At 29.6% G+C, this 25,269-nt stretch overlaps 3 protein-coding genes across 4 annotated transcripts; 1 reads left to right on the top strand and 2 right to left on the bottom strand.

The window, feature by feature from the left end:
- The first annotated feature begins 3,167 nt into the window (after window positions 1-3,167).
- Window positions 3,168-4,660, top strand: LOC101510754 (uncharacterized). The gene has a single exon (XM_004489479.4). It carries the CDS (start codon window positions 3,350-3,352, stop codon window positions 4,421-4,423), a length of 1,074 nt encoding a protein of 357 aa, XP_004489536.1. The 5' UTR covers window positions 3,168-3,349; the 3' UTR covers window positions 4,424-4,660.
- A 365-nt stretch (window positions 4,661-5,025) lies between these two features.
- Window positions 5,026-9,587, bottom strand: LOC101506047 (uncharacterized). The gene is made up of 5 exons (XM_004489556.4): window positions 8,781-9,587; window positions 8,357-8,427; window positions 6,531-8,135; window positions 5,947-6,058; window positions 5,026-5,852 (listed from the first exon to the last, which is right to left on the bottom strand). The coding sequence occupies exons 1-5, from the start codon at window positions 8,938-8,940 to the stop codon at window positions 5,104-5,106; spliced, it is 2,697 nt and encodes an 898-aa protein (XP_004489613.1). The 5' UTR covers window positions 8,941-9,587; the 3' UTR covers window positions 5,026-5,103.
- Window positions 9,588-14,385: 4,798 nt separating this feature from the next.
- On the bottom strand, window positions 14,386-23,134 carry LOC101505725 (DNA ligase 1-like). 2 transcript variants are annotated; one of them, XM_004489555.4, is made up of 17 exons: window positions 22,552-23,134; window positions 22,361-22,477; window positions 22,081-22,182; window positions 21,063-21,179; window positions 20,588-20,818; window positions 20,407-20,501; window positions 19,864-19,951; window positions 19,524-19,655; window positions 18,344-18,456; window positions 17,290-17,391; window positions 17,151-17,212; window positions 16,906-16,977; window positions 16,742-16,815; window positions 16,601-16,657; window positions 15,513-15,590; window positions 14,764-14,841; window positions 14,386-14,646 (listed from the first exon to the last, which is right to left on the bottom strand). In XM_004489555.4, exons 1-17 carry the CDS (start codon window positions 23,050-23,052, stop codon window positions 14,584-14,586), a joined length of 2,082 nt encoding a protein of 693 aa, XP_004489612.1. In that variant the 5' UTR covers window positions 23,053-23,134; the 3' UTR covers window positions 14,386-14,583. The 2 variants fall into 2 exon arrangements, with proteins under 2 accessions (XP_004489612.1, XP_027187501.1); XM_027331700.2 differs by lacking the exons at window positions 22,081-22,182; window positions 22,361-22,477; window positions 22,552-23,134 and adding exons at window positions 21,273-21,374; window positions 21,553-21,669; window positions 21,744-21,932.
- Window positions 23,135-25,269: the final 2,135 nt, after the last annotated feature.

Below are 25,269 nucleotides of genomic sequence, written 5' to 3'. Positions count from 1 at the left end.
TAATAACAAATTCATATTCTGCCAAATAACTATACTCCATCTTAAAACTATTTTACGTCAACCTATATATTTATTGCAATTTTTTATTAACGCAAATATAATTATTTTTAATTTCAATCTCTATATATTTTTTGTTTTAATATAAAAATTTATTTTTTTTATATTTTTTTTATTCTTATCGGTGCTAAATTTGTTCTTATTAAAAAAAATAGGTGCATTGTCTTTATAGAATTGATCTTGTAATATGTGTAATATACATTTTAGTTTTTATATAGCTTATACTAGGAGAGTAATATTAATTATTACATCGATCAATTTAAACATAAATAAATATTGTATAAATTAAAATAAAAAAATATAAGCATTAAAAAATAAAAATGAATTTTTATATAAAAATAGAAAGAATATATATATATATATTTCTGATATTAGATATTATATATTTACATAAACTTTTCTTTTGTTAAATGTGATAGAAAAATATGAAATACAAATAAAGAAAATGTACTCTATATTTTTTTAGTAAAAAATGAATGACTACGAGCTTTTGTTGATAAAAAATGATGGTGGTTAAAGAATTTAATTATATATTATTATAAATATTTTTATATTTTCAATCGATCACAATTATTATATTGTTAATAATATTTAACATTTATCGTAATTACTTATAAGTTATAATTTGATTGATTATAGTATCTGAAATTTTTTATTTCATGTAATGAATATCATTTAATTCTTGAAAATATAGAATATTATCATTTAGACTATTAACTTAATAAAAAAATTAAATTAATCATCAAATTATTAAAATATCACTCAATTTATTATTTAAAGTTGTAAAGATCATATATTATTTTAACGTTAAATTGAATCTTTTAATAATTTTTATGATAATAAATTATATATTTTAAAAACTATTTTAATAATTTAAAAGCTAATTTAAATTTTTATTTTAAATTAAAAATTAAAATGACAATATCGTATATTTTTATATAGGTTGAAATGATAATTTATTAAATTCTTTTAAAAAGTAATATGATTTTGTTTTTTTGTTTTTTGAAAAGAACATGATTTTCTGACGTTGGAGTTCTGGGACAGATAGATATAGATTATGGAATGAGGTCGGAGCCCACCGTTGGGGATGGTGCTGTCTAATGTCCTTTCTTTTCTATTCTGACGTCCAACTGGTCCCACATTCCAGCATTGACAATTACATAATAATAATAATAATAATAATAATAATAATAATAATAATAATAATAATAATAATAATAATAATAATAATAATAATAATAATAATAATAATAATAATAATAACAACAACAACAACAATAATAATAATAACAATAATAATGATAATGATAATAATAATAATAATATTAATTGTAATTTTAATCCTCCTATTTTAGTTGAATCACAAAACTAGTCTTTATATTGTATTTGTATTTGTATTTGAGTTTGGTTCTCAAACATAATCTTATTTTAAAATTTGATAAAGTGTCATTTTTTAATTATATGGAAAATTTCATGTAGATCAATTATATTTTATTATTATTTTTAATTTATAAAATACATTTTATATTTGTAAAAATATATTTTTTTATTTTATTATATAATTTAATTACAAAAATATTAAAAAAAAATACATATTCCTATTCTAATTCTTAATCCCTAATTTTATTTCATTTTATCTCCTTCTTAAGAATCTACTAACAAACTCACAATATCCAAGTTAATAATATAAAACAATAAAATATCTACAAATTTGATCAAACTAAAGTGATTGAATACATATGTTTATGGATCTGCAACGTTGAAGATGCTGAGGTCATCGATTGAATTTTTCTGTATATCAATCTAAATAAAATGGGAAACTAAACATCGCATCTAGTCAACGAAATAAAAAAAATCACAAAGAGAAAATATGATTGAGAAAAAAAATCACGAGATAAAAATTACATAAATTTAGTAATTATGAACCAAAAATTAGTCTTAAATCACATCTCTTCTACGATTGAGAAGAAAATAAACCAAAAATAAAAATGGACACCAATATTGTTCTAAGTAATCGCATTTAAATTCACACTATTAAAAAAATTTAGATTTTAAGTAGAACGATGTATGAGTTTAAATTCTCTACCACGGTTGAAAGATGCATCAATTGCAAACATCATTAAATTTAGATAGAAAATTTTCTTTGAGATATTTTCAATTATAAACCGACTAAAATTAATTTGTTTCATTTTGTATACATATTTCAAGTATCTTCCTTAATTTAAAGTCGGATTTTATTTCTTGATATTCTTATATGTGTATAGTTGGTTTCACTCTTAGATTAGACATATTTGATTTTGGTGGTAAAAAAATTATTTTTTACACGTTTTGAATATATTTTTATAAAACTCAATTTGACTAGAGAATTGATTTTAATTTGAAGTTTTTAAACCTTTTGACTATAAAAGTGATTTTCTCTAAAATTGATCATTGAACACACTTTTATATAATATATCTAAATATAAATAATTTCATATATTGCTTGAATAAAAATACATTTTAAATTTAACTTAATTTTAGTTAAAATCAATTTTATAAAAATTAATCGGTTCAAAATCAATTTTAATCATCACTAAATCAAATAGTCTATATATTGTAAATATTCTTTTGAATGATAAATTTAATAATTTGTTCTCGATATATAATTAAATTAATCACAATTTTAATTGTGAGTTAAATTAATCATATTTTTGAATATGATTAATCAGTTGTAGCTACTTAAAAAGAAAAACAGATGTTGCAGAATGCAAAGGTATGAAAAAATAGTGTGAAAATATTGCTACTATTTGAATAACTAGAATACAGAATATTAAAAATGATTATAATTAATCAAGCTCAAGAAGATCTAACGTAAAAAAGAAAAACCTTTCTTTGGAATCCAAAACAATTATAATTAGTGAAACTATTAATAACATGAGTTTAATTTTCATATACATATTTTATATTATAGACAAATTATAATAATGTATAATTCTAAAATTAATTATCACGAAAGTCAAATATCTATAATTTAATTATTTATATATAATTCAAAGTCCACATTGATTTATTATTAGATTCTTCTAAAAGTTGAACATTAGTCTCAACAAGACATATTAACGTTAAAGTTTTAAACATTAGGTTTAGACCAAAAAAAGGTTGTCTTTTCTCTCTCTTACCCAAAAATTAGACCGTTACAAAAATTAAATCTTTTTCACTTTAACAACTTCAACATTGATGAAAAGTGAAAGAATCCCAAAAAATCTCAACTTTCAATTTCAATATTTCATCATCAAAATCAATTACTACTATTATGTCAAGAAATACAAACCCAATTCCTGATCCTCTTCTTCATTTCCTTGATCCCATTTCATTGATCCTTAATCAGAATCCACCGTATTCAGACCAACCTTTCCCTCTTAAACTCACCTCTTCAGATAGTTACATCATGGAGAGAGGACCAAATTATGAAGCTTATGCTGAATTAAGAGAAACAAGGTTGCGTATGAAGTGTTTGATGCAAGTTCCAGAAGAAAATTTGGAGATTGAAGATCCAAAAGTTGTGACTCCAACAATGAAAATTGTTAGGTTTCAAGGTGGTTTTGGTTATGAGAGAAAAGGGTCTCTGGAACAAGAAGAAAGTTTTGAGCTTGAACCATCAAAACTTGTGACCTCAACAAGGAAACAAGTTAGGTTTCAAGGGTCATTGGAACAAGAAGAACATTTGGAGATTGAAAAACCAAAACATGCAACCCCAACAAGGAAAATTGTTAAGTTTGAAGGTGGTTTGGCTTATGGGAGAAAAGGGTCTTTGGAAAAAGATCAAAATTTGGAGATTGAACCACCAAAATTTGCAACACAAACAAGGAAAGAGGTTAAGTTTCAAGGTGGTTTGGCTTATGGGAGAAAAGGGTCTTTGGAAAAAGAAGAAAGTTTGGAGCTTGAACAAACAAAACTTGTAACACAAACAAGGAAAGAGGTTAAGTTTCAAGGTGGTTTGGCTAATGGGAGAAAAGGGTCTTTTAATGTTGCTCAATCTGTGCCTGATTTCTCTGCAGCATTGAGGAAAGAGAATAGGAAGCCAATGAATAATTTGCCTACAATGATGGAGATGATGACACCACCTTCTAAGAGTAGTTTTTCTAAGGAGAATAATGGTGTGGTGTCAAGTTCAAGAGGGAGTAAGTCAGAGAGTGCAGGAGAAAAGAAGAAGAAGAAAATAGGCGGTGCTGGTGTCAGTGTTTCGGTTGCAAGGAAGAGTTATGCTAGCTTCGATGAGCTTAGAAGTTTGTCTTCTGCTACTGCTATTGCCATCAATGGTGAAGGTAGAGGAGGAAGGAATAGTAGAGTTATAGGGAAGACAGTTTCGGTACACAGACAGTTTTGAATGTGGTGGTGCTGTTGAAATGGTCAATGGGGTTATTCAAAGTTTGGATTTTTTTTCTCATTGTTTGTTGATTTTTTTTCCCTGATATTTCTCTTTTGTTTTTCATAATTCATTGTTCATTTGTTTTGAATTTTATTAATTACTTTTGAGGGATTTATAGTGTTATGTAAAGCTTTGATGTATGTAAGAGTGTTGATTGCTATAAATATCATATAGAACAAATACTTAGTTTTATCATTCCTTCTTAAGTGGAGATGATTTTGTTTGTGTTCTGAAATTTAGAATCATTTTCAGGATTCATTGAAAAACTAGTAATATGGTAATTCACCAAATTCAACATTTGAGAGGAATCTTTTGCTTCTAAATCGAAACAAATTTAAATTGTAGTCGCGTCACAAGAAAATTGATAATCAATAAAAATTGTAGCCAAATGTATTAGTCTCAATTGCAGTTACATTGTGATTGCAAAAACATCAAAAATTTGATGTCGCAGCATAAATTTCGACAAAATTAAGGACCGCTATCCAAAAGATCCCGAGAGGCCTATATTAGAAACACCATCATCAATCTATTTGTACAACAAATAACATAAATCTTGGATCAGAACAAAAAAAGACCAGTCAAATTACTGGTGATATATTGCAGTAAACATCTTAGAAAAGTTTTAATATCTTATAACTTCAAATAATAACATGCCTGAAATCTACAAGATCTTCAACAATTTCATCAACCAAAATTTGAATTACATCGCCATCAATATCAACACCAACCTCAAAAGCTTCAACATTGAAATCACTCCATTTCCCTACTGAATGATTTATCTCCCATTCTATAATTTGATCAGGTACCATTCCAACATTACATTCCAATTTCTTAATCTCACTCTTAACCTCATGAATCAAAATATCAGCTTTCATGCATAAAGGAACCTTTGTCCATGCAGACCATAACTTAAATACATTGTAATAATGTTGGCAGCAATTTGATTCTAGAAATTCAATTACACAATCAAACATAAATCCTCTAAGTTGGCTTCTATTTTCCGATTCCTCGTAACTCATAAAGCCGTTGAAATTGAAATTTCTCTGCGTAGCATCATTTACCATGTTGTCTAGTTCATCAAGGATGCGATATACGAGAAGTTGTGGAAGCACTCCACCCTCATTGTGCCTTTCTACATTTCCAAGAACCAATTCGGTGTTGAAGATAACTTCTTTCATATGGTTTAGCTTGCTTACTGTCAATCTTGTCCAAAAAGAATCTAAACTTTGCAGTATCTTGTGAATTTGGTTAACAAGTTCAGCCAGTATCTTACATCCTATCTTCCCTATGTTAAATGATATTGAGGAATCGAAAAGTTTGGTATCACGTTCCAACCGTTGAGGTTGATCGTACAAACGATTTATAGAGTCAAGGTGAAAACCGTGTCCTGGAATTAAATCAATGAGGAGTTAAACTTGGCTCAAAAACCGGAGTGATTAGATGAATAAAAATTAGAAATCATATTTTCTGATTGAATTTACCTGAGCTTTCATCAAGACTACTGGAAGAAAAGGAAGCTTCTAGGACTGATCCAGGACTGAGATGATTACCATTGCAAGACGTTCGTAACAATCGAACATGATTTGTCTCGTGCTGATATCAGTAGAAACAGAAGATGATATCAGAGTACAATAGTCATAATGTACCAATCAAAGAACATGTTTTAATAATACATTGCATTAGAATAGATAGATCATGCTCATATTGAGTATAAGCAAAGCTCATTTGTTTATATGTAACTGATTTCAGGAAATATCAACAACACAGTCCTTTGAACAAACAAAAAGTATAGGAGTGTCGTCAAATAGCAGCCATAGAAGCACTATAGCGTAGCAGAATTTGAACTGATAGACAGAGTAAAATAGTGGAACTATAGCATATCAAAATTTGAACAAACTTCTATTACTCTGCATTACATGATTTAGTACACAGTGTTATCAAATAGTGACTATAGCAACACTATATCATAGCGGAATTTGAACTAATAGAAAATGTGAAAGGATCAAAGATTAAACTAAACTCAAATTTTACAATATAGAAAGCGAAAATGGACACGGAAACCAACCTTATGATCTTTGTCATCTAACATATGATCATCAGAACATATAAGATGTTTGGCACTCAGAACAGCTATCAACTCGTGAAGAATCAAAGCAGATGATCTTTTAGGTTGATCACTAGTAGCCAACTCCTCATTTTCTCTAGTTATTAATTCTTTCAACTTCTGTTCTAGAAAAGCACCTATAGCATCTCCTCTCAAAGGTGAGTGCCTTTGGTAACAAGTCTTAATCTCATTATCACTTCTTGTCTCTTCCTTTTCAATTGCATTATTGATCCTATTATTGTCACTAATCTTATCTGTTTTTATATAACCACCTCTTTTACATTTGACATTACAATTGCTTGGAGAGAGAGCATCAAAGTTCCTTCTTTTTCCTCGTTGTGCATTAGAACTAACATTTCTATGTTTCAATGTAACAAAATTGACATTATCTGTATCTCCAACTTGTGAGACATTTGGAATCCTTCTTTTCCTCTCTATGGCGCTTAAGTGAGCCATCAAATTACCTTGTCTATTTGAAGATTTCCTTTCAAGATCAATTTTGCAACTATTTTCCTTCGTAGGAGACCTTATCCTTGTTCGACCGGTTAAGCTTCTATTTGAAGCAACAAATTCTTTATTTCCACTTGCAGGGCTTGCAGTTCCAACTGATGATACTCTCTTCTCTTGTATATTACTTGTTCTACATTCATGTGACATTCTTTCACTGCTTAACACACGTTCTTGTGTTCGAGTTTTGCTTTTGAAGGCAAAAGAAGAATTGTCATCATCACATTTTGCATGCACATGCATTCTTCTGGAAGTGGATTTATTACAAGAATAAGCATTCTTTTTAACATTTTCGTCAACAAGAGTTATGATCTTCTCTTGGCTTCTCAGAAAAACTACATCATTTTCATGAGAGGATACGAATGGCATTCCCTTTTGCGCTGATATCGAAGAAAACTTGGTGAAAACATCTGAAACAATAGGTGTGCTGATCTCAATCTCTTGCTTGCAGCCAACAGAATCGACCGAATTGCCACAATTTTTGCAAGTATGCCCTGCCATTTCTGTCATAATGCCATTATTGAGAGGATACTTTGAAATGGAAGATGTAAGAGAATATTTAGATCTACATTTGGCCTGCAAACCAGGTTCCAAGATCTTAGTAGCTGCTTCTATCAACCTCGAGCTTCGAGACGCACTCGTTCCAGAAGAAACTCTCGGACTCTTCAAAGGAGAAACAAGTTTAGAATGATGGTGATGATGATGATGATGATTATACCTTCTAACTTGTGACAGAACACTCTTAATTTGCAGTGCCTCAGCACCAAACCTAGTGACAGACCTTCTCTCATTCGCCTCGGTTTTTCGATGCTTCTGAGGTCTTGAATCATGCCTTGCATTTGCAACTTTGATTTCAAAATCAACGTCTTGCTTTTCATCCAAAGACTCATCACTATCACTATCAGAAAAGGAAGAAGATTTCTTGGACTTATTATCTCTCTTTGAAGATGGAATTGATTCTAGACCCATTAACCTAGCTACAAGACTTGGAACTCTCATTTCATGCTTCTGTTCTACTTTTTTAGCATTTGTGAAACCTCCATTGTTCCTATTAGCAATCTACAATTCAAACAAAAATGATAAAAATATAATCACAACAACCAACCAGTGTTGTCAAATAGCAGTTATAGCAGCGTTGTAGCATAGCAAAATTTGAAATACAGCTATTTTCTACTATCCGTGATTGACAACACAGTAACCAACCACCTAAAAGAAAGCTTTTCAAGTTCAACACCAAAGAAAACTAAACTCAAACCAACACAACTATAACATATTCTTACCAAATGGAACTTGGAATTAGGCATTTTCTCATCTCCTTTAAACTTCTTCAAAGAATCTTGTTTTGCACAAGCTGACACATTTCACAACAAAAACCAAACACTATCATCAGTTTCCACAAACCACAAGAAGAATCTGAACAAGACCCTCATGTCAAAATCCCACATTTATCTTGTCTATCTCACATTTCATAAATATTAATAATGAATAAAATATTGATCATTTTCAATAAAATCTCACTTATTTAACACTACTTTCATTTGAAATAGAAATAGACATAAAAATATTTCATTTGACACATAAAATTCATTACCATTGCCAATCTCAAATGTGTGTGATAGAGATAAATAAAAAATAAAATGAAGTAAATAGTTTAAAGTTTAAAAAAAAAAAAAAACATTTTTGTATTATTTACATGAGACTAACCAGGAGGAAGAAGTTTGTTGGAGAAAAATCTCTTCTTTGTGACTCTTCTATTCCAATCAAATAGCTGGAAAAAAATTCCAACACAACCACCTTGCTTTTGATTATTACTATTCTTCTTTTCTGTTATTGTCAAAGAACCTTTTTCACTAGCATCACTCATTTCCTAAACACTTTCTACCAAACAAAAAAAAAAATAACAAAGCCTAAAAAAACCAACTTCACCACAAACAAAAACTCAAAATCCCCATTTTTTGAAATTCAAACCCATCATTGTTTTTTATTAATCTTCTTCTCCATTATAGCCAAACAAGAACAAACACTCGCTACAAGAAAAAAGATCAAGTTCACAACTTTACTAAAAAAAAAAAAAACTAAAACATTTTCTTAAAACTTGTTAATCAAAATACTGTTTTCACTCAAAATAAAAACACCCAAACCCATCATTGTTTTTTATTAAACTTCTTTTCTATTATATCCATACAAGAAGAAACACTTGCTACAAACAAAAAAACACAAAATAAAAGATCAAGTTCAAAGCTTTACTACAAACAAAAAAAAACCATTTTTTTAAAATTTGTTTATTATCAGACACTGTTTTTTATTTTCTTTTCACTCAAAAATGAAAAAGTCATAACTGTTTTGTTTTCCCTCCAAACTGAATCAACAGAGAAGAAAGAACATTCTTCATAGGATAATGCCACTCACAAAACGACAATTTGAATGAACACACACTGCAAAACAAAACCACCTTGATGGACTGAAGAAGAAAACGACCATTGAGGTGAAAAACGACACGAAATAGAAGAGAAAAAGTAGAAAAGCAGAAGAACTGAAGAAGAGACATAGTGCAAATTTGAATTTTTTTTTTTTTTTATTATTATTATTATTATTATTATTATTATATTATTATTATTATTATTATTATTATTACTATGATTATTATTATTATTATTATGTATGAAAACAAAACTAAAATAGAAATTTAATCACCATTTAATAATATAATAATAGTAAAATAAAACAGAAGTTAAAATTAATTTTAATATTTAATATTTTCAAATTGGTCACGTTTAACTTTTTTTTTAAAAAAAAAACAGCGTAGAATCTTAAATTCCATTCGAACTTCAATTCTTGTAGATCAATGGCATATTTAAATTACGTGTACTTATGAATAATTTTTCAGTTAAATATATCACTTTATACTTATTTAATTTTTAATTTGATCATTTTATGATAAGTTAAAATTAGATCATTTTAAATTAACTAGATCTTTATAGGAACTAAAGATATAGTAAACGTTAAAAGTAAAAAAAAAAAAAGAATATATATATATATATATATATATATATATATATATAATTAAGAAGTTAAAATTAGATCATTTTGAGTTAACTAGATCTTTATAGGAACTAAAGATATAGTAAACGTTAAAAGTAAAAAAAAAAAAAGAATATATATATATATATATATATATATATATATATATAATTAAGGTATATTTTTTTCAATAATAATATTTTAAAATAACTTGTCAAATTAAGAAAGAGTTAAATTGTTACGTACAAATATATATAAAAAATAAAAAAATTAATATTACAGTCTTTTATTTAATATTTAACACATACATTTAATTATATATATATATATATGGTTTAATTGTAATTTTAATCTTCTATTTTTATTGATTCACGAAATTAATTCACATATTTAAAAGTCGATATTTTTTGTCACTCATATAATTTATTAACTAAAAAAAACGTGAATTAAAATAAAAACTTAACTTTCAATTTCAGAATAACTAAAACTCATAAAATCAAAATAAAACATCGTAAAAACTTAACTTTTAATTTCAATTTTTTTTTATATTTGTAATTTAATTAATGACATATGAATAATTAATATAGCTAGATCGTTCTATATCATGGAATTGCATCTTACATTATTTAAAATATATTAAATTATTATTTTTTAGTTAAAAAAAAACGAAGGAGAGCCAAAATTGGACTTTTAATATAGAGGAATCAATTCCGTGAATTGATAAAAATAGGAGAATCAAAATTGTAATTAAGTCTATATGTATATTTAAGAACTCAAAAGTTAGTTGTGAGTTCATTTAAAAGTTCTCAACTATAGTTCTTTTATTTACTTTAAGCGAATATAGCAAGGAATGAATTGTATCCTTCAATTGTAGGTTTTATATTTACTTTAACAAGTGTTAAGTTAGGCGATGATAAATTTTTACTCACTAAATATTTACACTTAAAAATATTCTAAATTGATAGTCATAAAACAGCAGATGATTCGAAAACAATATTAGTCGAATCAAGAATAGTCTATGCAATAATTGAACAACTATAAATCATTTTAGGGTAGAGAAGTCGAATCCTACTAAGTTATATCATATATTTTTTGATTATGTAAATTAAATACAATCAAAATATTGGTGTAAGTTGATAATTTGGCCCGATAGCAACCAAATCTCTATTTTGGTGGGAAACACTCACTGAGTGGAAGTGACAACTATTTTTTTAGGATCTATAATCATGATAGGAAGAATAAAACTCGCAGACATTAGTTTGTGTTGGGAGAACATAGTGGAAGCAATCCAAGTGAAGACAACTTATGACTTTAGACATTTTTGTGCAAAGTTAGATGACTAAAAGCGGTTAAGACATAATTTTTAGTTAGCCAGGAGTCGTGGCTGATAAGATTTACATCTTAACCTTGTTCTAATAGTCATTAAGAGGAATTAATAAATCAAACAATCTACAATACATTTATTGCACTTACTTTGATAGTTAGGTCTTAGTTAATAAACATTTCCCATCGACATATTTAACACTCTTTGGAGTAGTTAGAGAGCTCACAACCAAAGAACATAGTTCATTCCTTGGCGTATTTTGAAGAAAGTGAATCACTTGTTGAGAGCTTTTTAGCTGATTCCATGGCTAACTTTCAAAGTTCACAAATACTACAAATTAAGTAAAACATAAATGCGTGTAAAGTAAAGATAAATTATGAGTAAAAAATATATTTTTTGATTGATTGAGGTGTCTCTAAATTAGTAATTACAATGTGTATTTAAAGAATGAATATTAAAACCTAGATCTTATCAGGTATGGCTCTTGGCCAACTACACATTGTACCTTAACTACTTCAATCGACTCATTTGTTTGTGTTTGGGAATATGGGTTTCTCTTTGATTGTACCTCAATTTCCACATTGTATGACCTAGTCTATTACCCTTGTGCATTATTTGATTAAGAAAATCCAATAATACTTGATGTGATTGAGCAAAACTCGACTCTTTTGCCCTCACCTAATTCTTAGTTATTGCATAATCGCCTCAACTGCTTCTAATTTGGCACATATTCCATTCGACTCGTTATCCGTTATTGACAAACAACTTAGAATATTTTTGTGTAAACAATATCTTACAAATATTTATATTTGTAAATATGATTGAATTTGTGTTTGAACTTTAACGAAATCACGGTTACACTACATGATAAATTTTATTTTGTAATTTTGCGTGTATCTAAAGTAGTGTTTCTCCATTGCCACCACACATTTATATATATTTTTACGGTTAAAAAGAGAAGTTACAAAATGTAACTTCCATTTCACAATCCCCTCGCAATCATATTATCTAAACTTATAAAAGAATGTTTAATTTAAATAATTTAGACAAAATTATAATTTTCATCTTTATCTTGTTTATCTATAACATTTAGATTTTTTTTTTTGGTTTCAACCCTTACCATTTAAAACTTGCACAAGAATTTTCGTTATATTTTTTCTTTCTTATTTAAGTCTTTAATCTCTTAAAAACATATATGTGTCTTAAACATGCTAAGGTGGCAAGTCTACATGGCATTTTGTTGTTAATTATTTAAAATATATTTTTGTACTAAAAATAAAAATATCCATATTAAATATTTAAGGTTCTTAAAGTTATTTGTCTTTATAGTCATCTTCAACTCAATCTCACTTTTTCTAATTTTAGATTTTGTTGGGTTTGAAGTTTTAGGGTTTATCGTAAATTTTTGTTTAAATTTATGGATTTAGGTTGAATAGTGGGAAGAACATGATGAAGAAAAAAAATTCTGGATTTTGTTTAAATTTTTTCGATATTTTAATTTTATAAACAAAAATTTAATTTAAAAATATTTTTTTAATAAAAAATTATTTAAAATTGCCATATTAAATCGATAACAGCCACACGTGCATTTTTTTTTAATGGAATAACTTAAAAAAAATGTAACAATGCACACATTTTATGACTCAGTTTATGTTTTAAAAAAATAACTTAAAGTATCAAATTATAACTTTAATTAATTTTGATTAAATACTTTTAAAATGAGTGTAATATTTATTTGCTTTATTGTGAAAGGGAATCAATTACATATAATGAGTGTAATATTTTTATTTTACTCTATCATGTTATAAATTTAGAAAACTAGTAAACTTAACCTAACAAAAAACCCTTTATCTATTAAACTGCATATAAATTTGTGATTGTGTCCACTTGACAAAGAAAAATGTTGCCGCTTCTCCCAAAGAACACCAAATCTCTCTCCTAATCTCTTTTTCCCTGTTTTTTGTGTTTGTAAATATAAGTTGCATTTCACTATCTATATATTATTGTTTCATTCACACATAGACACAAGTATTCATACATACTTCAATCTTATAAATTTTCATGTATAATCAGGGACAGATCAAAGAATTCATGAAGCGGGTGGCTAAAAAATGTGATGCATCGTGGTGGATAATTTTCGCATACTGCTTAATAATATTATTGTTAATAAAATAAAATTGAATGGAAAATACAAATGTGGATATATATGAATTGGCTGACCTTTAGACTATAACATGTATAATAGATTAGATAGGAAATAAGCATACTCTAAAGTTGCATAAAATAAATAAGTTAAGTTAAAGTTTGTTGAATAAAAGAAAGAAGCACTTCAATATTTCTTATTTTTATAGGGAAGGTAACAAGTGTATTGATATGTTTGCTAATATGGAGTTTTACACTCATTGTTTTATTTGGTAGCATTTGTCGCTGCCATGTATTTAGAATGATTTTTATTACAATTGGTATAGTATTTCCTTTTACCTTTTTTTATTCATTACCTCTTAGATTGCTAATGATGTTTGTTCTATTGCATTGTATTCTTTTTTCTTTCACCTTGTTTTTATCTATTTAAGTTTTTCAAGTAAGATTTTTAATGAGACAATCTTATCCATCCTTATTTCTTTGGATTTTGCTTAGTCCCTAAAACTTTTACTTTTTGTATTTAATTAATTTATAAGGATGTTGCAATTCATAGTGGTAGTTTTGGGGCGTCAACATAGTTGTAAAGTCAATTGTATGATATGATACTTTTCCATTATAATTTTTGCTTAAAAGAAAAAAGAAAGAAGCATATTTTAAAGATGTTGCAACTATGAAAATGGTAAGATGAGACAAGATAGTGTTTGTATTTTTTTTTATGGATTGGTGCAACACCCATTAATAGAGCTTATGTTAGCATCCATTATAATATCTATTCAAGACAAGATACAAAAGTATGATGTGAAAGATAAGTACATGGAAAAATTGAGGGGAAAAATAACCATAAAAAAGTTGAAATGAACAATGAAAAAAATCTTTACTCCCTCGTAAAGATTATTGATGAGAGTATCATATTATTTACTGTGAGCATGTGTGTAGATCTAGTCATTGAGGGATGGGAAGAAGTGAAATGAAGATGAGAGAGAAAAGAGAAAGTAAGTGTATAGTAAGATCTATGAGTTTTCAATTGTTGTCTTCCATTTGTTCGGGATGGTTCTGTTTTTGAGCACGATACATTTCAGCAACCTGAGAACAAGTGAATAAAAGCATGACCAAATAATTCAATTTCCAATATTTTTCATTACTCTTTTTCCATCTCCATAACATATATTGTATGTCAGATAATAAAAGATTGTATTTTACCATTTCAGACGACGAGGCCTGCTCAGGAGCTTTGTCATGCCGAACTCGAATTAGACGTGGACATCGAAGAGATATGCCCTTTATAAAAAATATAGAAGTACCACCAATAGAAGTTAAAATCTATGATAATCGATTAACCAATGTTAAAATGTGGAATAACATTATGAGAAACTATTGTTGAATCTCACATTAAACAAGATGTGCCTTGAAAAAGTGTTTAAAAGTGGAATGCATCCTTCACTAAGCATTTCAGTAGTTTTATATGGTTCAGTTAGACTCAATCTAAATTCAAAGATAGTATCAAAACATGTTCAAAATTTTGATTTGGGTCATTCATTATCGGACATCATGGGTCACGCTTTAGATGTAGTATGTCGAGAGTTTGATATTGGATAAGAGTTAAGATATGGCCGTGAAGAGTGATGTGTATAAGTCAGGGAGATCTCCCACCTAATAGACTAGTCTTTTAGGATGAGCTCCCCCTTCGGCCTTACAATTATAATGTGATGCTTTTATTGAGAGGGTCGACTTCTCAAAAGGGCTATTCGTGAAATTAAAGTTGCCGAAGGCATCAGCTCTTGAACGGTGGTTCATTGCAACAAGTCCTGCATTAGAGAGTCTCACCTAAAAGCCAGGCTTTCAAACCTCCTATCTAATGGACTAGTCTTTAAAGATGGACTTTTTAAACTTACACTCATAACAGACCTAATATCCACATCAATTTCCATTTTATAGACTGTTTGTAATACCTTATCTGAATATACTAAGCCCATTGCAGCTTGGTAAACGCGGCTGTTGGTGAGGTCTGAAGCTTTCACCTCCCACACCTAAATGAAAAAATAAAACACATAGCTGACGTTAATATCTATGAAACAGTGAGCGTAAAGCAATTTTATTGGATAAAAATAAACGATACTCCCTCCATCCCACAATAACCTTGAGTTTCTGGTGCAATTTAAATTTCTTTTTTTCCAATTGTATCCACTAATTAACATTCTTCCACCTTGAATTTATGATCATTGGAATACACCAATTGTTAATAAGGATAATTTGATAGATCATTATTCTCTTTTATTTATCATCTTTTCTTAATATCTTTGAAACGGTCAAATGCGACAATTATTTTAGAACAGAGTGGAGCCATGCTTTCAAGCCTCCTATCTTTTCGTCATCGTTGATTGCAGCCAGGATCTGATGTTGTGTCTCCCATGCGTCGTACACAGCACTAACACCATTTGCATTCGCATCATCAAGAGTAGTGAATTTGGGAGGAATTGTTAGATTAACACGAAAGTGATGCAATTTGTGAGCTTTGATGACAGGGTCTACTAACTGACACCATAGCAAGTAGTTTTCAGAATTTCCTGAAATTGCAATGTTTCTAGATCTTTCACTTCTTTTAAAAAGTCACATTGTCAAAATTATGGTACGTGCAATGGTTTAGTGCTTCGTATCATAAGCTTGCTACATCCACGATTAAGTGTGTAATTAGATTGCGACAATATCCTCCATAATATGAAAATACTTCCAGAATTTCCATTGAGGCAATAGGAAATTTAAAAGAACAGCATAGTAATACCAATCAATAAGGTCGAGTATACAACAAATCTCTTTTTTTGCTAGCAAAGGTTTGTATTAGTGTGTTGTGTTAGTAAGAGGAGTTAAACTCGTGACCTCATTATCACTCCTACTCTATGTCCAACCTACCAAACTAATTCATCCACCTTATATCCCCTTAAGGAAAATCATCAATGTTGGAAAGTTAAAGGACAGTATGGAAAAACAAAATTAATGAAATTGCAACAAAACAAAAAAAAACAGTCCAGATTATCCTTACCTCAGTGGCTTCAAACCAGACATCAGGTTTGATTTTCTCTGCATGTCTATAGTATGCCTGAAATCCAAAGAGGATTTCCGGTAAGTTTATCAAATATTGAGCACGTCTTAAAAGGTTCATAAAGGAAAACGAGTAAGGGACCTTTGGTTTTGGAATCATTTTAGAGCCGAGGCTAGCAAAACTTTCATCAAGCTCTTCTTCAGAGAATCCAGTTCCTACACGAACATGAGATGAGAGTATGAGAGAAAATTATATTAAATATGCAAAAGATCTGAGTATTGACTTGTCAACATGAAAACACGCACCTGTCTTACAAATAGTTTGAAATTCTTCCTTATCGTTGTCATAGCAAGCAAGGAGAAAGGCACCATAGACTCCTACAAGATATCATGTCACCACTCATTTCAGGTTTACAACAGAAGTATACGAAAAATCGCACAATAACCTAGTCTTATTCGGATGTGAGTGAAATATTAGAGGTCATTTGCTTAAAAATGACAAGTAACAAATATAAGCAATCACCGCAGTAGAGAGTATGATTCATGATCACCTGCACGTTGCCCACGACCGTGGAAAGCACCAATAGGTACCAAATCTAGTGTGTCCCCTATCCTGCAAACGAGAGTGCATTAATAAATAGAAATCCATTAATACAAGTGTAACTTGAGAAAAAGACACGACAACCTCACTTTTTCAAATAATCTTTCTTCAGTTTTAGCCAGTTGAGTGACCGCTGGGAAGGTTCATATGTAGCATCTTTATTTAATGTTTTAATAATCAATCCCTCACAACTGCGAATAAGGAGACAAGCCAAATGATAAATAATCTTGTTCAAATTAATGCAAGAGAATCCAAACAAATGTCTACAAGTGCCTATCAATAAGACCCATAAAGATAACTAATGTCTACAAGTGCCTATCAATCGCTTTTAATAATAGTGTAACAACATAAAGATAACTAAAGATCATACTCAATTATGCTGAAAGGATGCGATAGAAACTTGTATCTATAGTAATAAAATTAGAAGGAACAACAATTTATTTATAACAACCTATCGACTGTTATCTCATAATAGAGAATCAGTTTTTTTACTATACAGCAAATTAGGAAGTATCACATAAACGAAGGAAAGAGATAGTCTATTGTTGCAAGGCAATTCATATCCAAGATATTCAAGTGTTTTGGTCTCTCCCTTCCAAGAATTAAAGAGTTATGGCTTCTTCCTCTCATAACTACTCAATACCTTCCCAATAGTCACTTTCCCCTTTTTCTCTATCTGTTCCTAAAAATAAACAACATAACATTAAAATAATAAAAACATAATTGCCCATAACTACCATAATTAATTTCTGCCTTCTCCTTCCGTTCACTAATCAATAATACTCCCCTCCAAAAGAATCACCTTGTCCTCAAGGTGACATGAAGGTAATTGCTCTATGATAGTTGAAACTGGTTCCCAAGTCACAGCCCTAATATTTTGTGATGTTCGGATAGGCTTGCCTCCTCAATTTATGCCTGAATTCCCTTTGCCTACCAAATTGTTCTTGTCATTAACTAGTTATTTATCCGAAAAATAAACAACGTAACTAACAAAAAACAAAAACATAACTGCCATAATTTGTTTCTGCCCTCTCCTCTTATATTGTTCTCTAATAAGAGGTTTAACATGATGTATATACTTTTAACTCGGATCATCAAGTTTCTATCTACATGAACTTAAATTAAACTAGAACTATCGATCACCTTGCATCCACAGCTTCGTCAAGAAACTTTTGCATTTCCTCAGCATTATTTGATGTCATTGATGTTGCAAACTGAAGAAATCCAGATTCCTCCTCAAATGAAGCATAAAGATGCTGCAGAGATAAAACTAGACCCTAATCATTATATAGTTCTTCCTAATATAAATAGTACATAATATTCATTGAGTAATTGTTTGAGAACATTAACATTTGATCATAAATAGTGAAAAAGAGATACAATTGACCTGCCTCACTTGCAAACTGAAAAATCTTTAAGAACCCGATAACTTGTGTTCAGCAAAAGCATGAGCTATAACTTGTGTTCAATCTTGAGGACAAGGTTATTTCAGGAGTGAGCGGTATTGTTAGGAACTGAAAAAAGCCCTCTACTAGAGATAGGACAAATATAGTTTATTATAGGAGAAAGGGTAATACTGAAAACTCGAGACTTAGGGTAGTTAGTTGTTTGTTTAGGATTAGTTAGTTTTCGGTTGTGAGGTTATTCCTATGCATTATAAATAGAGATCACTTTGGGGGATTAGGATTTCGTTTTTGTTAAAACTTGTACACTAGAGAGTGCTCAAGTTTAAGAGGATTAGAGTACTCTTGTATCTTTTTTTCTTTTATCCATAAAACTATACGGCAAATAAACCCCGTTTCCCTAATCATCAAGGTTAGGAATTGCAAGTTCCTAACACCAACCAACATAAGTTTGAGCTCATCAATAGTGGACTGGTTTCAAGCTAGATAAGAGAATAAAATCCGTATTAGTCGTCTTAAACCAAACTGAGAACAAACTCGTACACTCTCTGAATACCATTAGAATAAAGGCTTCTAGCCTTATCCCAAACATCATAGTAGGTCCTATATGGACAAAAATGTGACATCAACTTAGGTTCAATACTGTAAAGATATGGCTTAATAAACAGCTTGTTGTTGTTCCTCTTTCAATTTAGCAACAATCGCTATATCCTTATTAGTAAGATGATCTAAAAGACGTTGGCCTACAGACCAGAACTCTAACAACAGAAAAATCAATTCAAATAATTTTTACAATTTAATTATTTGATGGCGATATACAATAGTGGACAATCCTTCAAAATCAAATGAGATCAAGCCCTATCTATCACAGGCAAAATAACAATAAATGAAACTATTGGACGGACAAAGATAAAAATTACCTCTCTACGAATTTTCAGGTTTTCCTGAAGTAGTGCTTGGCCATTAAGATACAACAAATCAAAAGCAAATATGCATACATCAACCTTTATATCACTCACAGCTACATTTTTGCGAGCCCGGGTACTAAGCACCTGTCATGATCTAAGGTTATATGATGTGTCTAATCTATACTCTTCAAGCTAAATATCAGAAATTGGAAAGTTGAATCGCAAGATAAAAAAACAGAGACATTGATTACAAAAGGATTTAATTTTGATTGACTGACACTATAAAAGTTTTAGCAATAACTAAATGATGAATTGAAATATTTAAAAATTACAAAGTCGGAATTGGAAGTACCTGTAAAGGAAGGATTTTCTGTTTTGTACGGTCATATGCAACAATTTCACAATCAAGAACAAATGATGATACTGTTCTTTTCTTTAACCTGTTCACTAACAGCAAATATGAGAAACTATAATGTAGAAAATATTGAAATAGGAAGCAACTGGTGTCCTTAATCCTTATCTTAATATAATCGATAGACTTTTCGTTTCTGATGGAATATCTAAACACAGTGCATCATTATTCATTATTCTATAGTAAAATATTTAGAGTATCTTAAATTATCCCTTAGGATTGGTTTCCATCATTCAGTGTATTTCACGTTTTTTCTAATTAAATCAAGATTATTATAGTCTAATATGAGTATAGAGTATAGACGAGGAATAGTGCTTGTCTTTTGTAGTAAAAACCAACATATCATTCACAGCATATCAATATAACTTATCTATTTTGAATATTTATGTTCAACCTTTCAAACCTAAAGGACTAAAACCTACTATAACAAACAGATGTCATAGATCCCAAATATAATTAATATTCTACATTCAGATTTTTTACCTTGAAACTGCAGCTGCAACATCAGGAAATTTGTCAGTGTTCCTTTCTGCATTTCTACTGTAAATCTCAACTGAGCCATTCTCCATGTAATGTATCTGTCTCAATACAGCTAATATTATTGTACTAAATAAGAATCATAACCAGAAAATATCTGAAGGAAACTTCAACCATGAAAAATCACCTGAGCACGCTCTCCATCGTATTTGTATTCACACGTGAACCCTACGTCCTTGAACTTATTTACAGCTTCGGATACACTGGTGATTGGTTTTGACAGCATAGGCCCAACTGGAACACCAGGAGTAAAATTGCATGTCTTTGGAAGCTGCCATACACCATCCTTAAGCAGTGCACATACTATTTTTTCATAATCAGGGAGAACAGAATATACTTGTTTAACGATTTCTGCAGCCTGATACAAAAAGAAACCCAAAGTAAAAAAAAAAACTGATAGATTGAGTAGAAATTGGTATGATCATTCTAATTTATGTGGCATTGACAGCAATAATGGAATGACACTATTTTAGTGGCAATGCACTCCAAAAGTTGAAAACCAAAGCAAATATTGTCCCTCACACCCACCCTCACGAGAATGTCAAGTTAATTGAGCCAATTAACTTTATATCATATTTCTGAATCTCAACCAGATGGCATACCTCTTCTAAAGGAGACTGAATTTCAGGAGGCGGTTTAGAATGTTCTTCAGAGTACACTGCTGCTTGTCCCAATGCAGATAAGAGAGTTTTCTCAGCATATCCAATCCGCAACTCTTTCTAGAAAACAAACCCAAGAAGTAATTAACAAATACCCATAAAAAATACACCTATAAAAGTACAAACTCACAAAGATAATTAACAAACAGCAACCTGTAGCAAACGGATTAGATACAAAGGTTCACAGTCAGTTGCTGCAAGAAGAAGTGACTTTATATGATTCTTTTTCTTCTCTCGACTGTCTTTTCCAGATTCCTATACACATTCATCAACAAGCACAAAATATATAAAACTCCAGCTCTAAACAAAAAATTACCATATCTCATGTTTATCAACAGATTTGAAGATCGATCATCATACACAAAATTGTAATGAAAATGAGTTTAAGAAAAAGAAAATATAAAAGGTGAGGAATATATATATATATATATACCTTAGCAATAAGACGAAAGGTGTTGAAAACTTTAGTAATAGTCAATGCAGCAGGCTTCCGCAGCATAGACTGAGCCAAACGACTAGCTTTGACAACTAAGCCCAAGTCACCTAAATCCTGCAAAAAGAAACATGAATGAAAAAAATGGTAATGCAATGTAATTAAGAAAGAACGAAGCAACCAATAACCACCTTATAGTGCTGGGTAATATGCTTCTCAGTTCTACCACAGGCTTCAGCAAGCGCCTTGATAATGGAAGCTTTACCGATTCCCAATTCCAACCCTTCGTGTGGTGGAGCGATTCTATTTGCAGATAGATAAACGACAGGCAAGAGATCCTCAGGGGTAGCGTAAATGACAGACCTCAAAAGGTTGCACACAATGTCCGTCATTGTAAAAGAGAGTTTTCTCAGCATATCCAATCCGCAACTCTTTCTAGAAAACAAACCCAAGAAGTAATTAACAAATACCCATAAAAAATACACCTATAAAAGTACAAACTCACAAAGATAATTAACAAACAGCAACCTGTAGCAAACGGATTAGATACAAAGGTTCACAGTCAGTTGCTGCAAGAAGAAGTGACTTTATATGATTCTTTTTCTTCTCTCGACTGTCTTTTCCAGATTCCTATACACATTCATCAACAAGCACAAAATATATAAAACTCCAGCTCTAAACAAAAAATTACCATATCTCATGTTTATCAACAGATTTGAAGATCGATCATCATACACAAAATTGTAATGAAAATGAGTTTAAGAAAAAGAAAATATAAAAGGTGAGGAATATATATATATATATATACCTTAGCAATAAGACGAAAGGTGTTGAAAACTTTAGTAATAGTCAATGCAGCAGGCTTCCGCAGCATAGACTGAGCCAAACGACTAGCTTTGACAACTAAGCCCAAGTCACCTAAATCCTGCAAAAAGAAACATGAATGAAAAAAATGGTAATGCAATGTAATTAAGAAAGAACGAAGCAACCAATAACCACCTTATAGTGCTGGGTAATATGCTTCTCAGTTCTACCACAGGCTTCAGCAAGCGCCTTGATAATGGAAGCTTTACCGATTCCCAATTCCAACCCTTCGTGTGGTGGAGCGATTCTATTTGCAGATAGATAAACGACAGGCAAGAGATCCTCAGGGGTAGCGTAAATGACAGACCTCAAAAGGTTGCACACAATGTCCGTCATTGTAATCCTGCTACTCTCTTCACTGATCATATCAAATGCCAAAGAGAGGAACAGAAACGGAACAGGTTCACCCTTCTCCCACCAAGCAACCGTGATGGGATCAAACTCCGAAGGCTTCTTCTTCAGACGTAAAATCCGCTCCTTCAGTTCGGCGCTGTTAGAAGGATTTTGGGAGTGAACAACAGACTGCAACTCTGAGGCTTTCCTTTTCTTGTCTGATGTATGCTCCGGCGGATGTTTCTTCTTAGCGGCGGCAGCCCGTGCGCCCGACATCAGAGCATCAAACGCCGACGTCGACATTTGGCTCAGAGAGAGACGGAGGCTGCGGCTGCAACGGTGGGAATAAACTGTCACAACTTGTGCCTCAAAACACACTTTAAGGAATTCCTTCAGACTTTTAATCTTATAAAATATAATAAAGCCCAAATAATATTTTGCCAAATTTGCCAAATATCACTTAACCAGAGTATTTAAATATAAAGTTTTTATTAAGAAAAGTAATTTAAAAATAAAAAAATAAACAACAGTTTTTGAAAGAAAAAAAAATCATTTATCTTAATAACTCCGATTCTAAATTTTTAAATAGTTGATGACACAAAATTAGATTAAATCTATATCTAACTCGAATGAATGTAAATAACGGTTAGAAAATTGAGAAAAAAAAATATTGTTGAAAGCCATGTCATCCAAACAAATAACATAATTTATATAGACAAATATAAAATTATTTATAAATTAAAAAAATATATACAATCAAAATTACAACATGATTTTACCCTTTTTTATTTATTTTAATAATGTACTATATATATTATATTCTAAATTTATTATTAAATATCATACAAATTCAAATGATTCACGAAGACTACATTTGTCAAAATCAACAATTTTAAATGATTCATGAAAGATTCGTGAAGACAACATAAAAGATAATAACAATTCTTACGTGTAGCGTAACAAGAGGAAGATTATTTTTCTTTAATATTTAAACTACAACAAGTAATATACTATGTTAAATAATAAAAATAAAAATTTATTATTAAGTTGCTTATTCATCTTTAAATTTATTTAATTTTACTTAACATGTCTATATTTATTATTTCAAAAAAAATTATTTGATCGAATTTAATTATTTAATTTTTCAATAATTATTATTTTTATTTGTTTAATATTACAAGTATTGTTTTATAGTAAATGTTTTGGAATGAAAAAAAGATTATTTGGAGAATTAAAAAATAAATAATTTGTAAACATGTATTTATTTTAACGACACTTACATTTTTTTTTTATCGTAAGTTGTTTATTTTTATTGTATGGAATTGAATTTATGATAAAATTCAAATTGTGTACTTAATGTCAATGTTAATAAAATTTACGAGAATTTATATATATAAATTAATATAACAATTTATTTATGTAATTATTTTCGTGCGACGCATGCGGATTACACACTAATATATATATATATATATATATATATATATATATATATATATATATATGACAAAAACATTTATAAATATTATCGGAAATTAGTATTGGAAATTAAAAAAATATAAAATCTATAATACTATAATGGGTAAAAATAATGTATAATATTTTTACATAAAAATATTTGATTATGAAATAAATAAATGTGTAGTGCAAAAAGATTTAGAAAAGAAATATAACGAGAACAAAATTAAAGAGGTGTGAAGTGCAAATCATTTAGAAGAGAAATACAATCAACAAAATTAAAGAGGATCAAGAATAATATCTAATTTTTATTATGATAATAAAATATTTAAAAGAATATTAAACTTTAAAATTATTATTAATACAAAAAAATTGCATGGGAGTACGGTGATATAAAAAAACTCTATTTACGTCGAAAGTAAATGGATGATGCAATCAAAGCTGCATCAGTTATGAATTAAAATCACTACGCCAAAAATGACATTTAACAACGCCCATTTTACAGCGCTTGCTAAACACAAGCGCTGTTGTAATTATATTTTAAAAATAACGGAACCTATTACAACGCTTTTTGATGCAAAGTGTTGTAAAACAAGCGTTGTAGTAGGTCATATAACGTTTGCGCATCACGTTATAAGGCCTTTACAGCGCTTGTCAAAAAAGCGCTGTAAAAGGAAGCGCTTTCGCGAATCAGTTACAACGCTTTTTTTCACAAGCGCTGTAAAACACATGCGCTTTCATTGAATTTAACTACCTATTACAGCGCTTTTTTCACAAGCGCTGTAAAACACATGCGCTTTCATTGAATTTAACTACCTATTACAGCGCTTTTTTCACAAGCACTGTAAAATACATCTTTAAAATAATTATATACGTTGGAAACCCTCATATCCTCTACATCTTTCAAATAATTATATACGTTGGGAACCCTAATATCCTCTACGTACTGTGCGGCCATCTACGTTGTCTAAGGTATTTTTTACACATGATCTGTTATATTTTGTTACATATATATTAAATCTACTAAAAATTGTTATATATATATTTATATATTAAATCTCT

Source organism: Cicer arietinum, chromosome 2 (assembly GCF_000331145.2).
Source record: "Cicer arietinum cultivar CDC Frontier isolate Library 1 chromosome 2, Cicar.CDCFrontier_v2.0, whole genome shotgun sequence".
Classification (NCBI taxonomy): Eukaryota; Viridiplantae; Streptophyta; class Magnoliopsida; order Fabales; family Fabaceae; genus Cicer; species Cicer arietinum.
The sequence above is the reverse complement of the archived record's forward strand: the minus strand, read 5'-3'. Positions and strand labels throughout refer to the sequence as shown.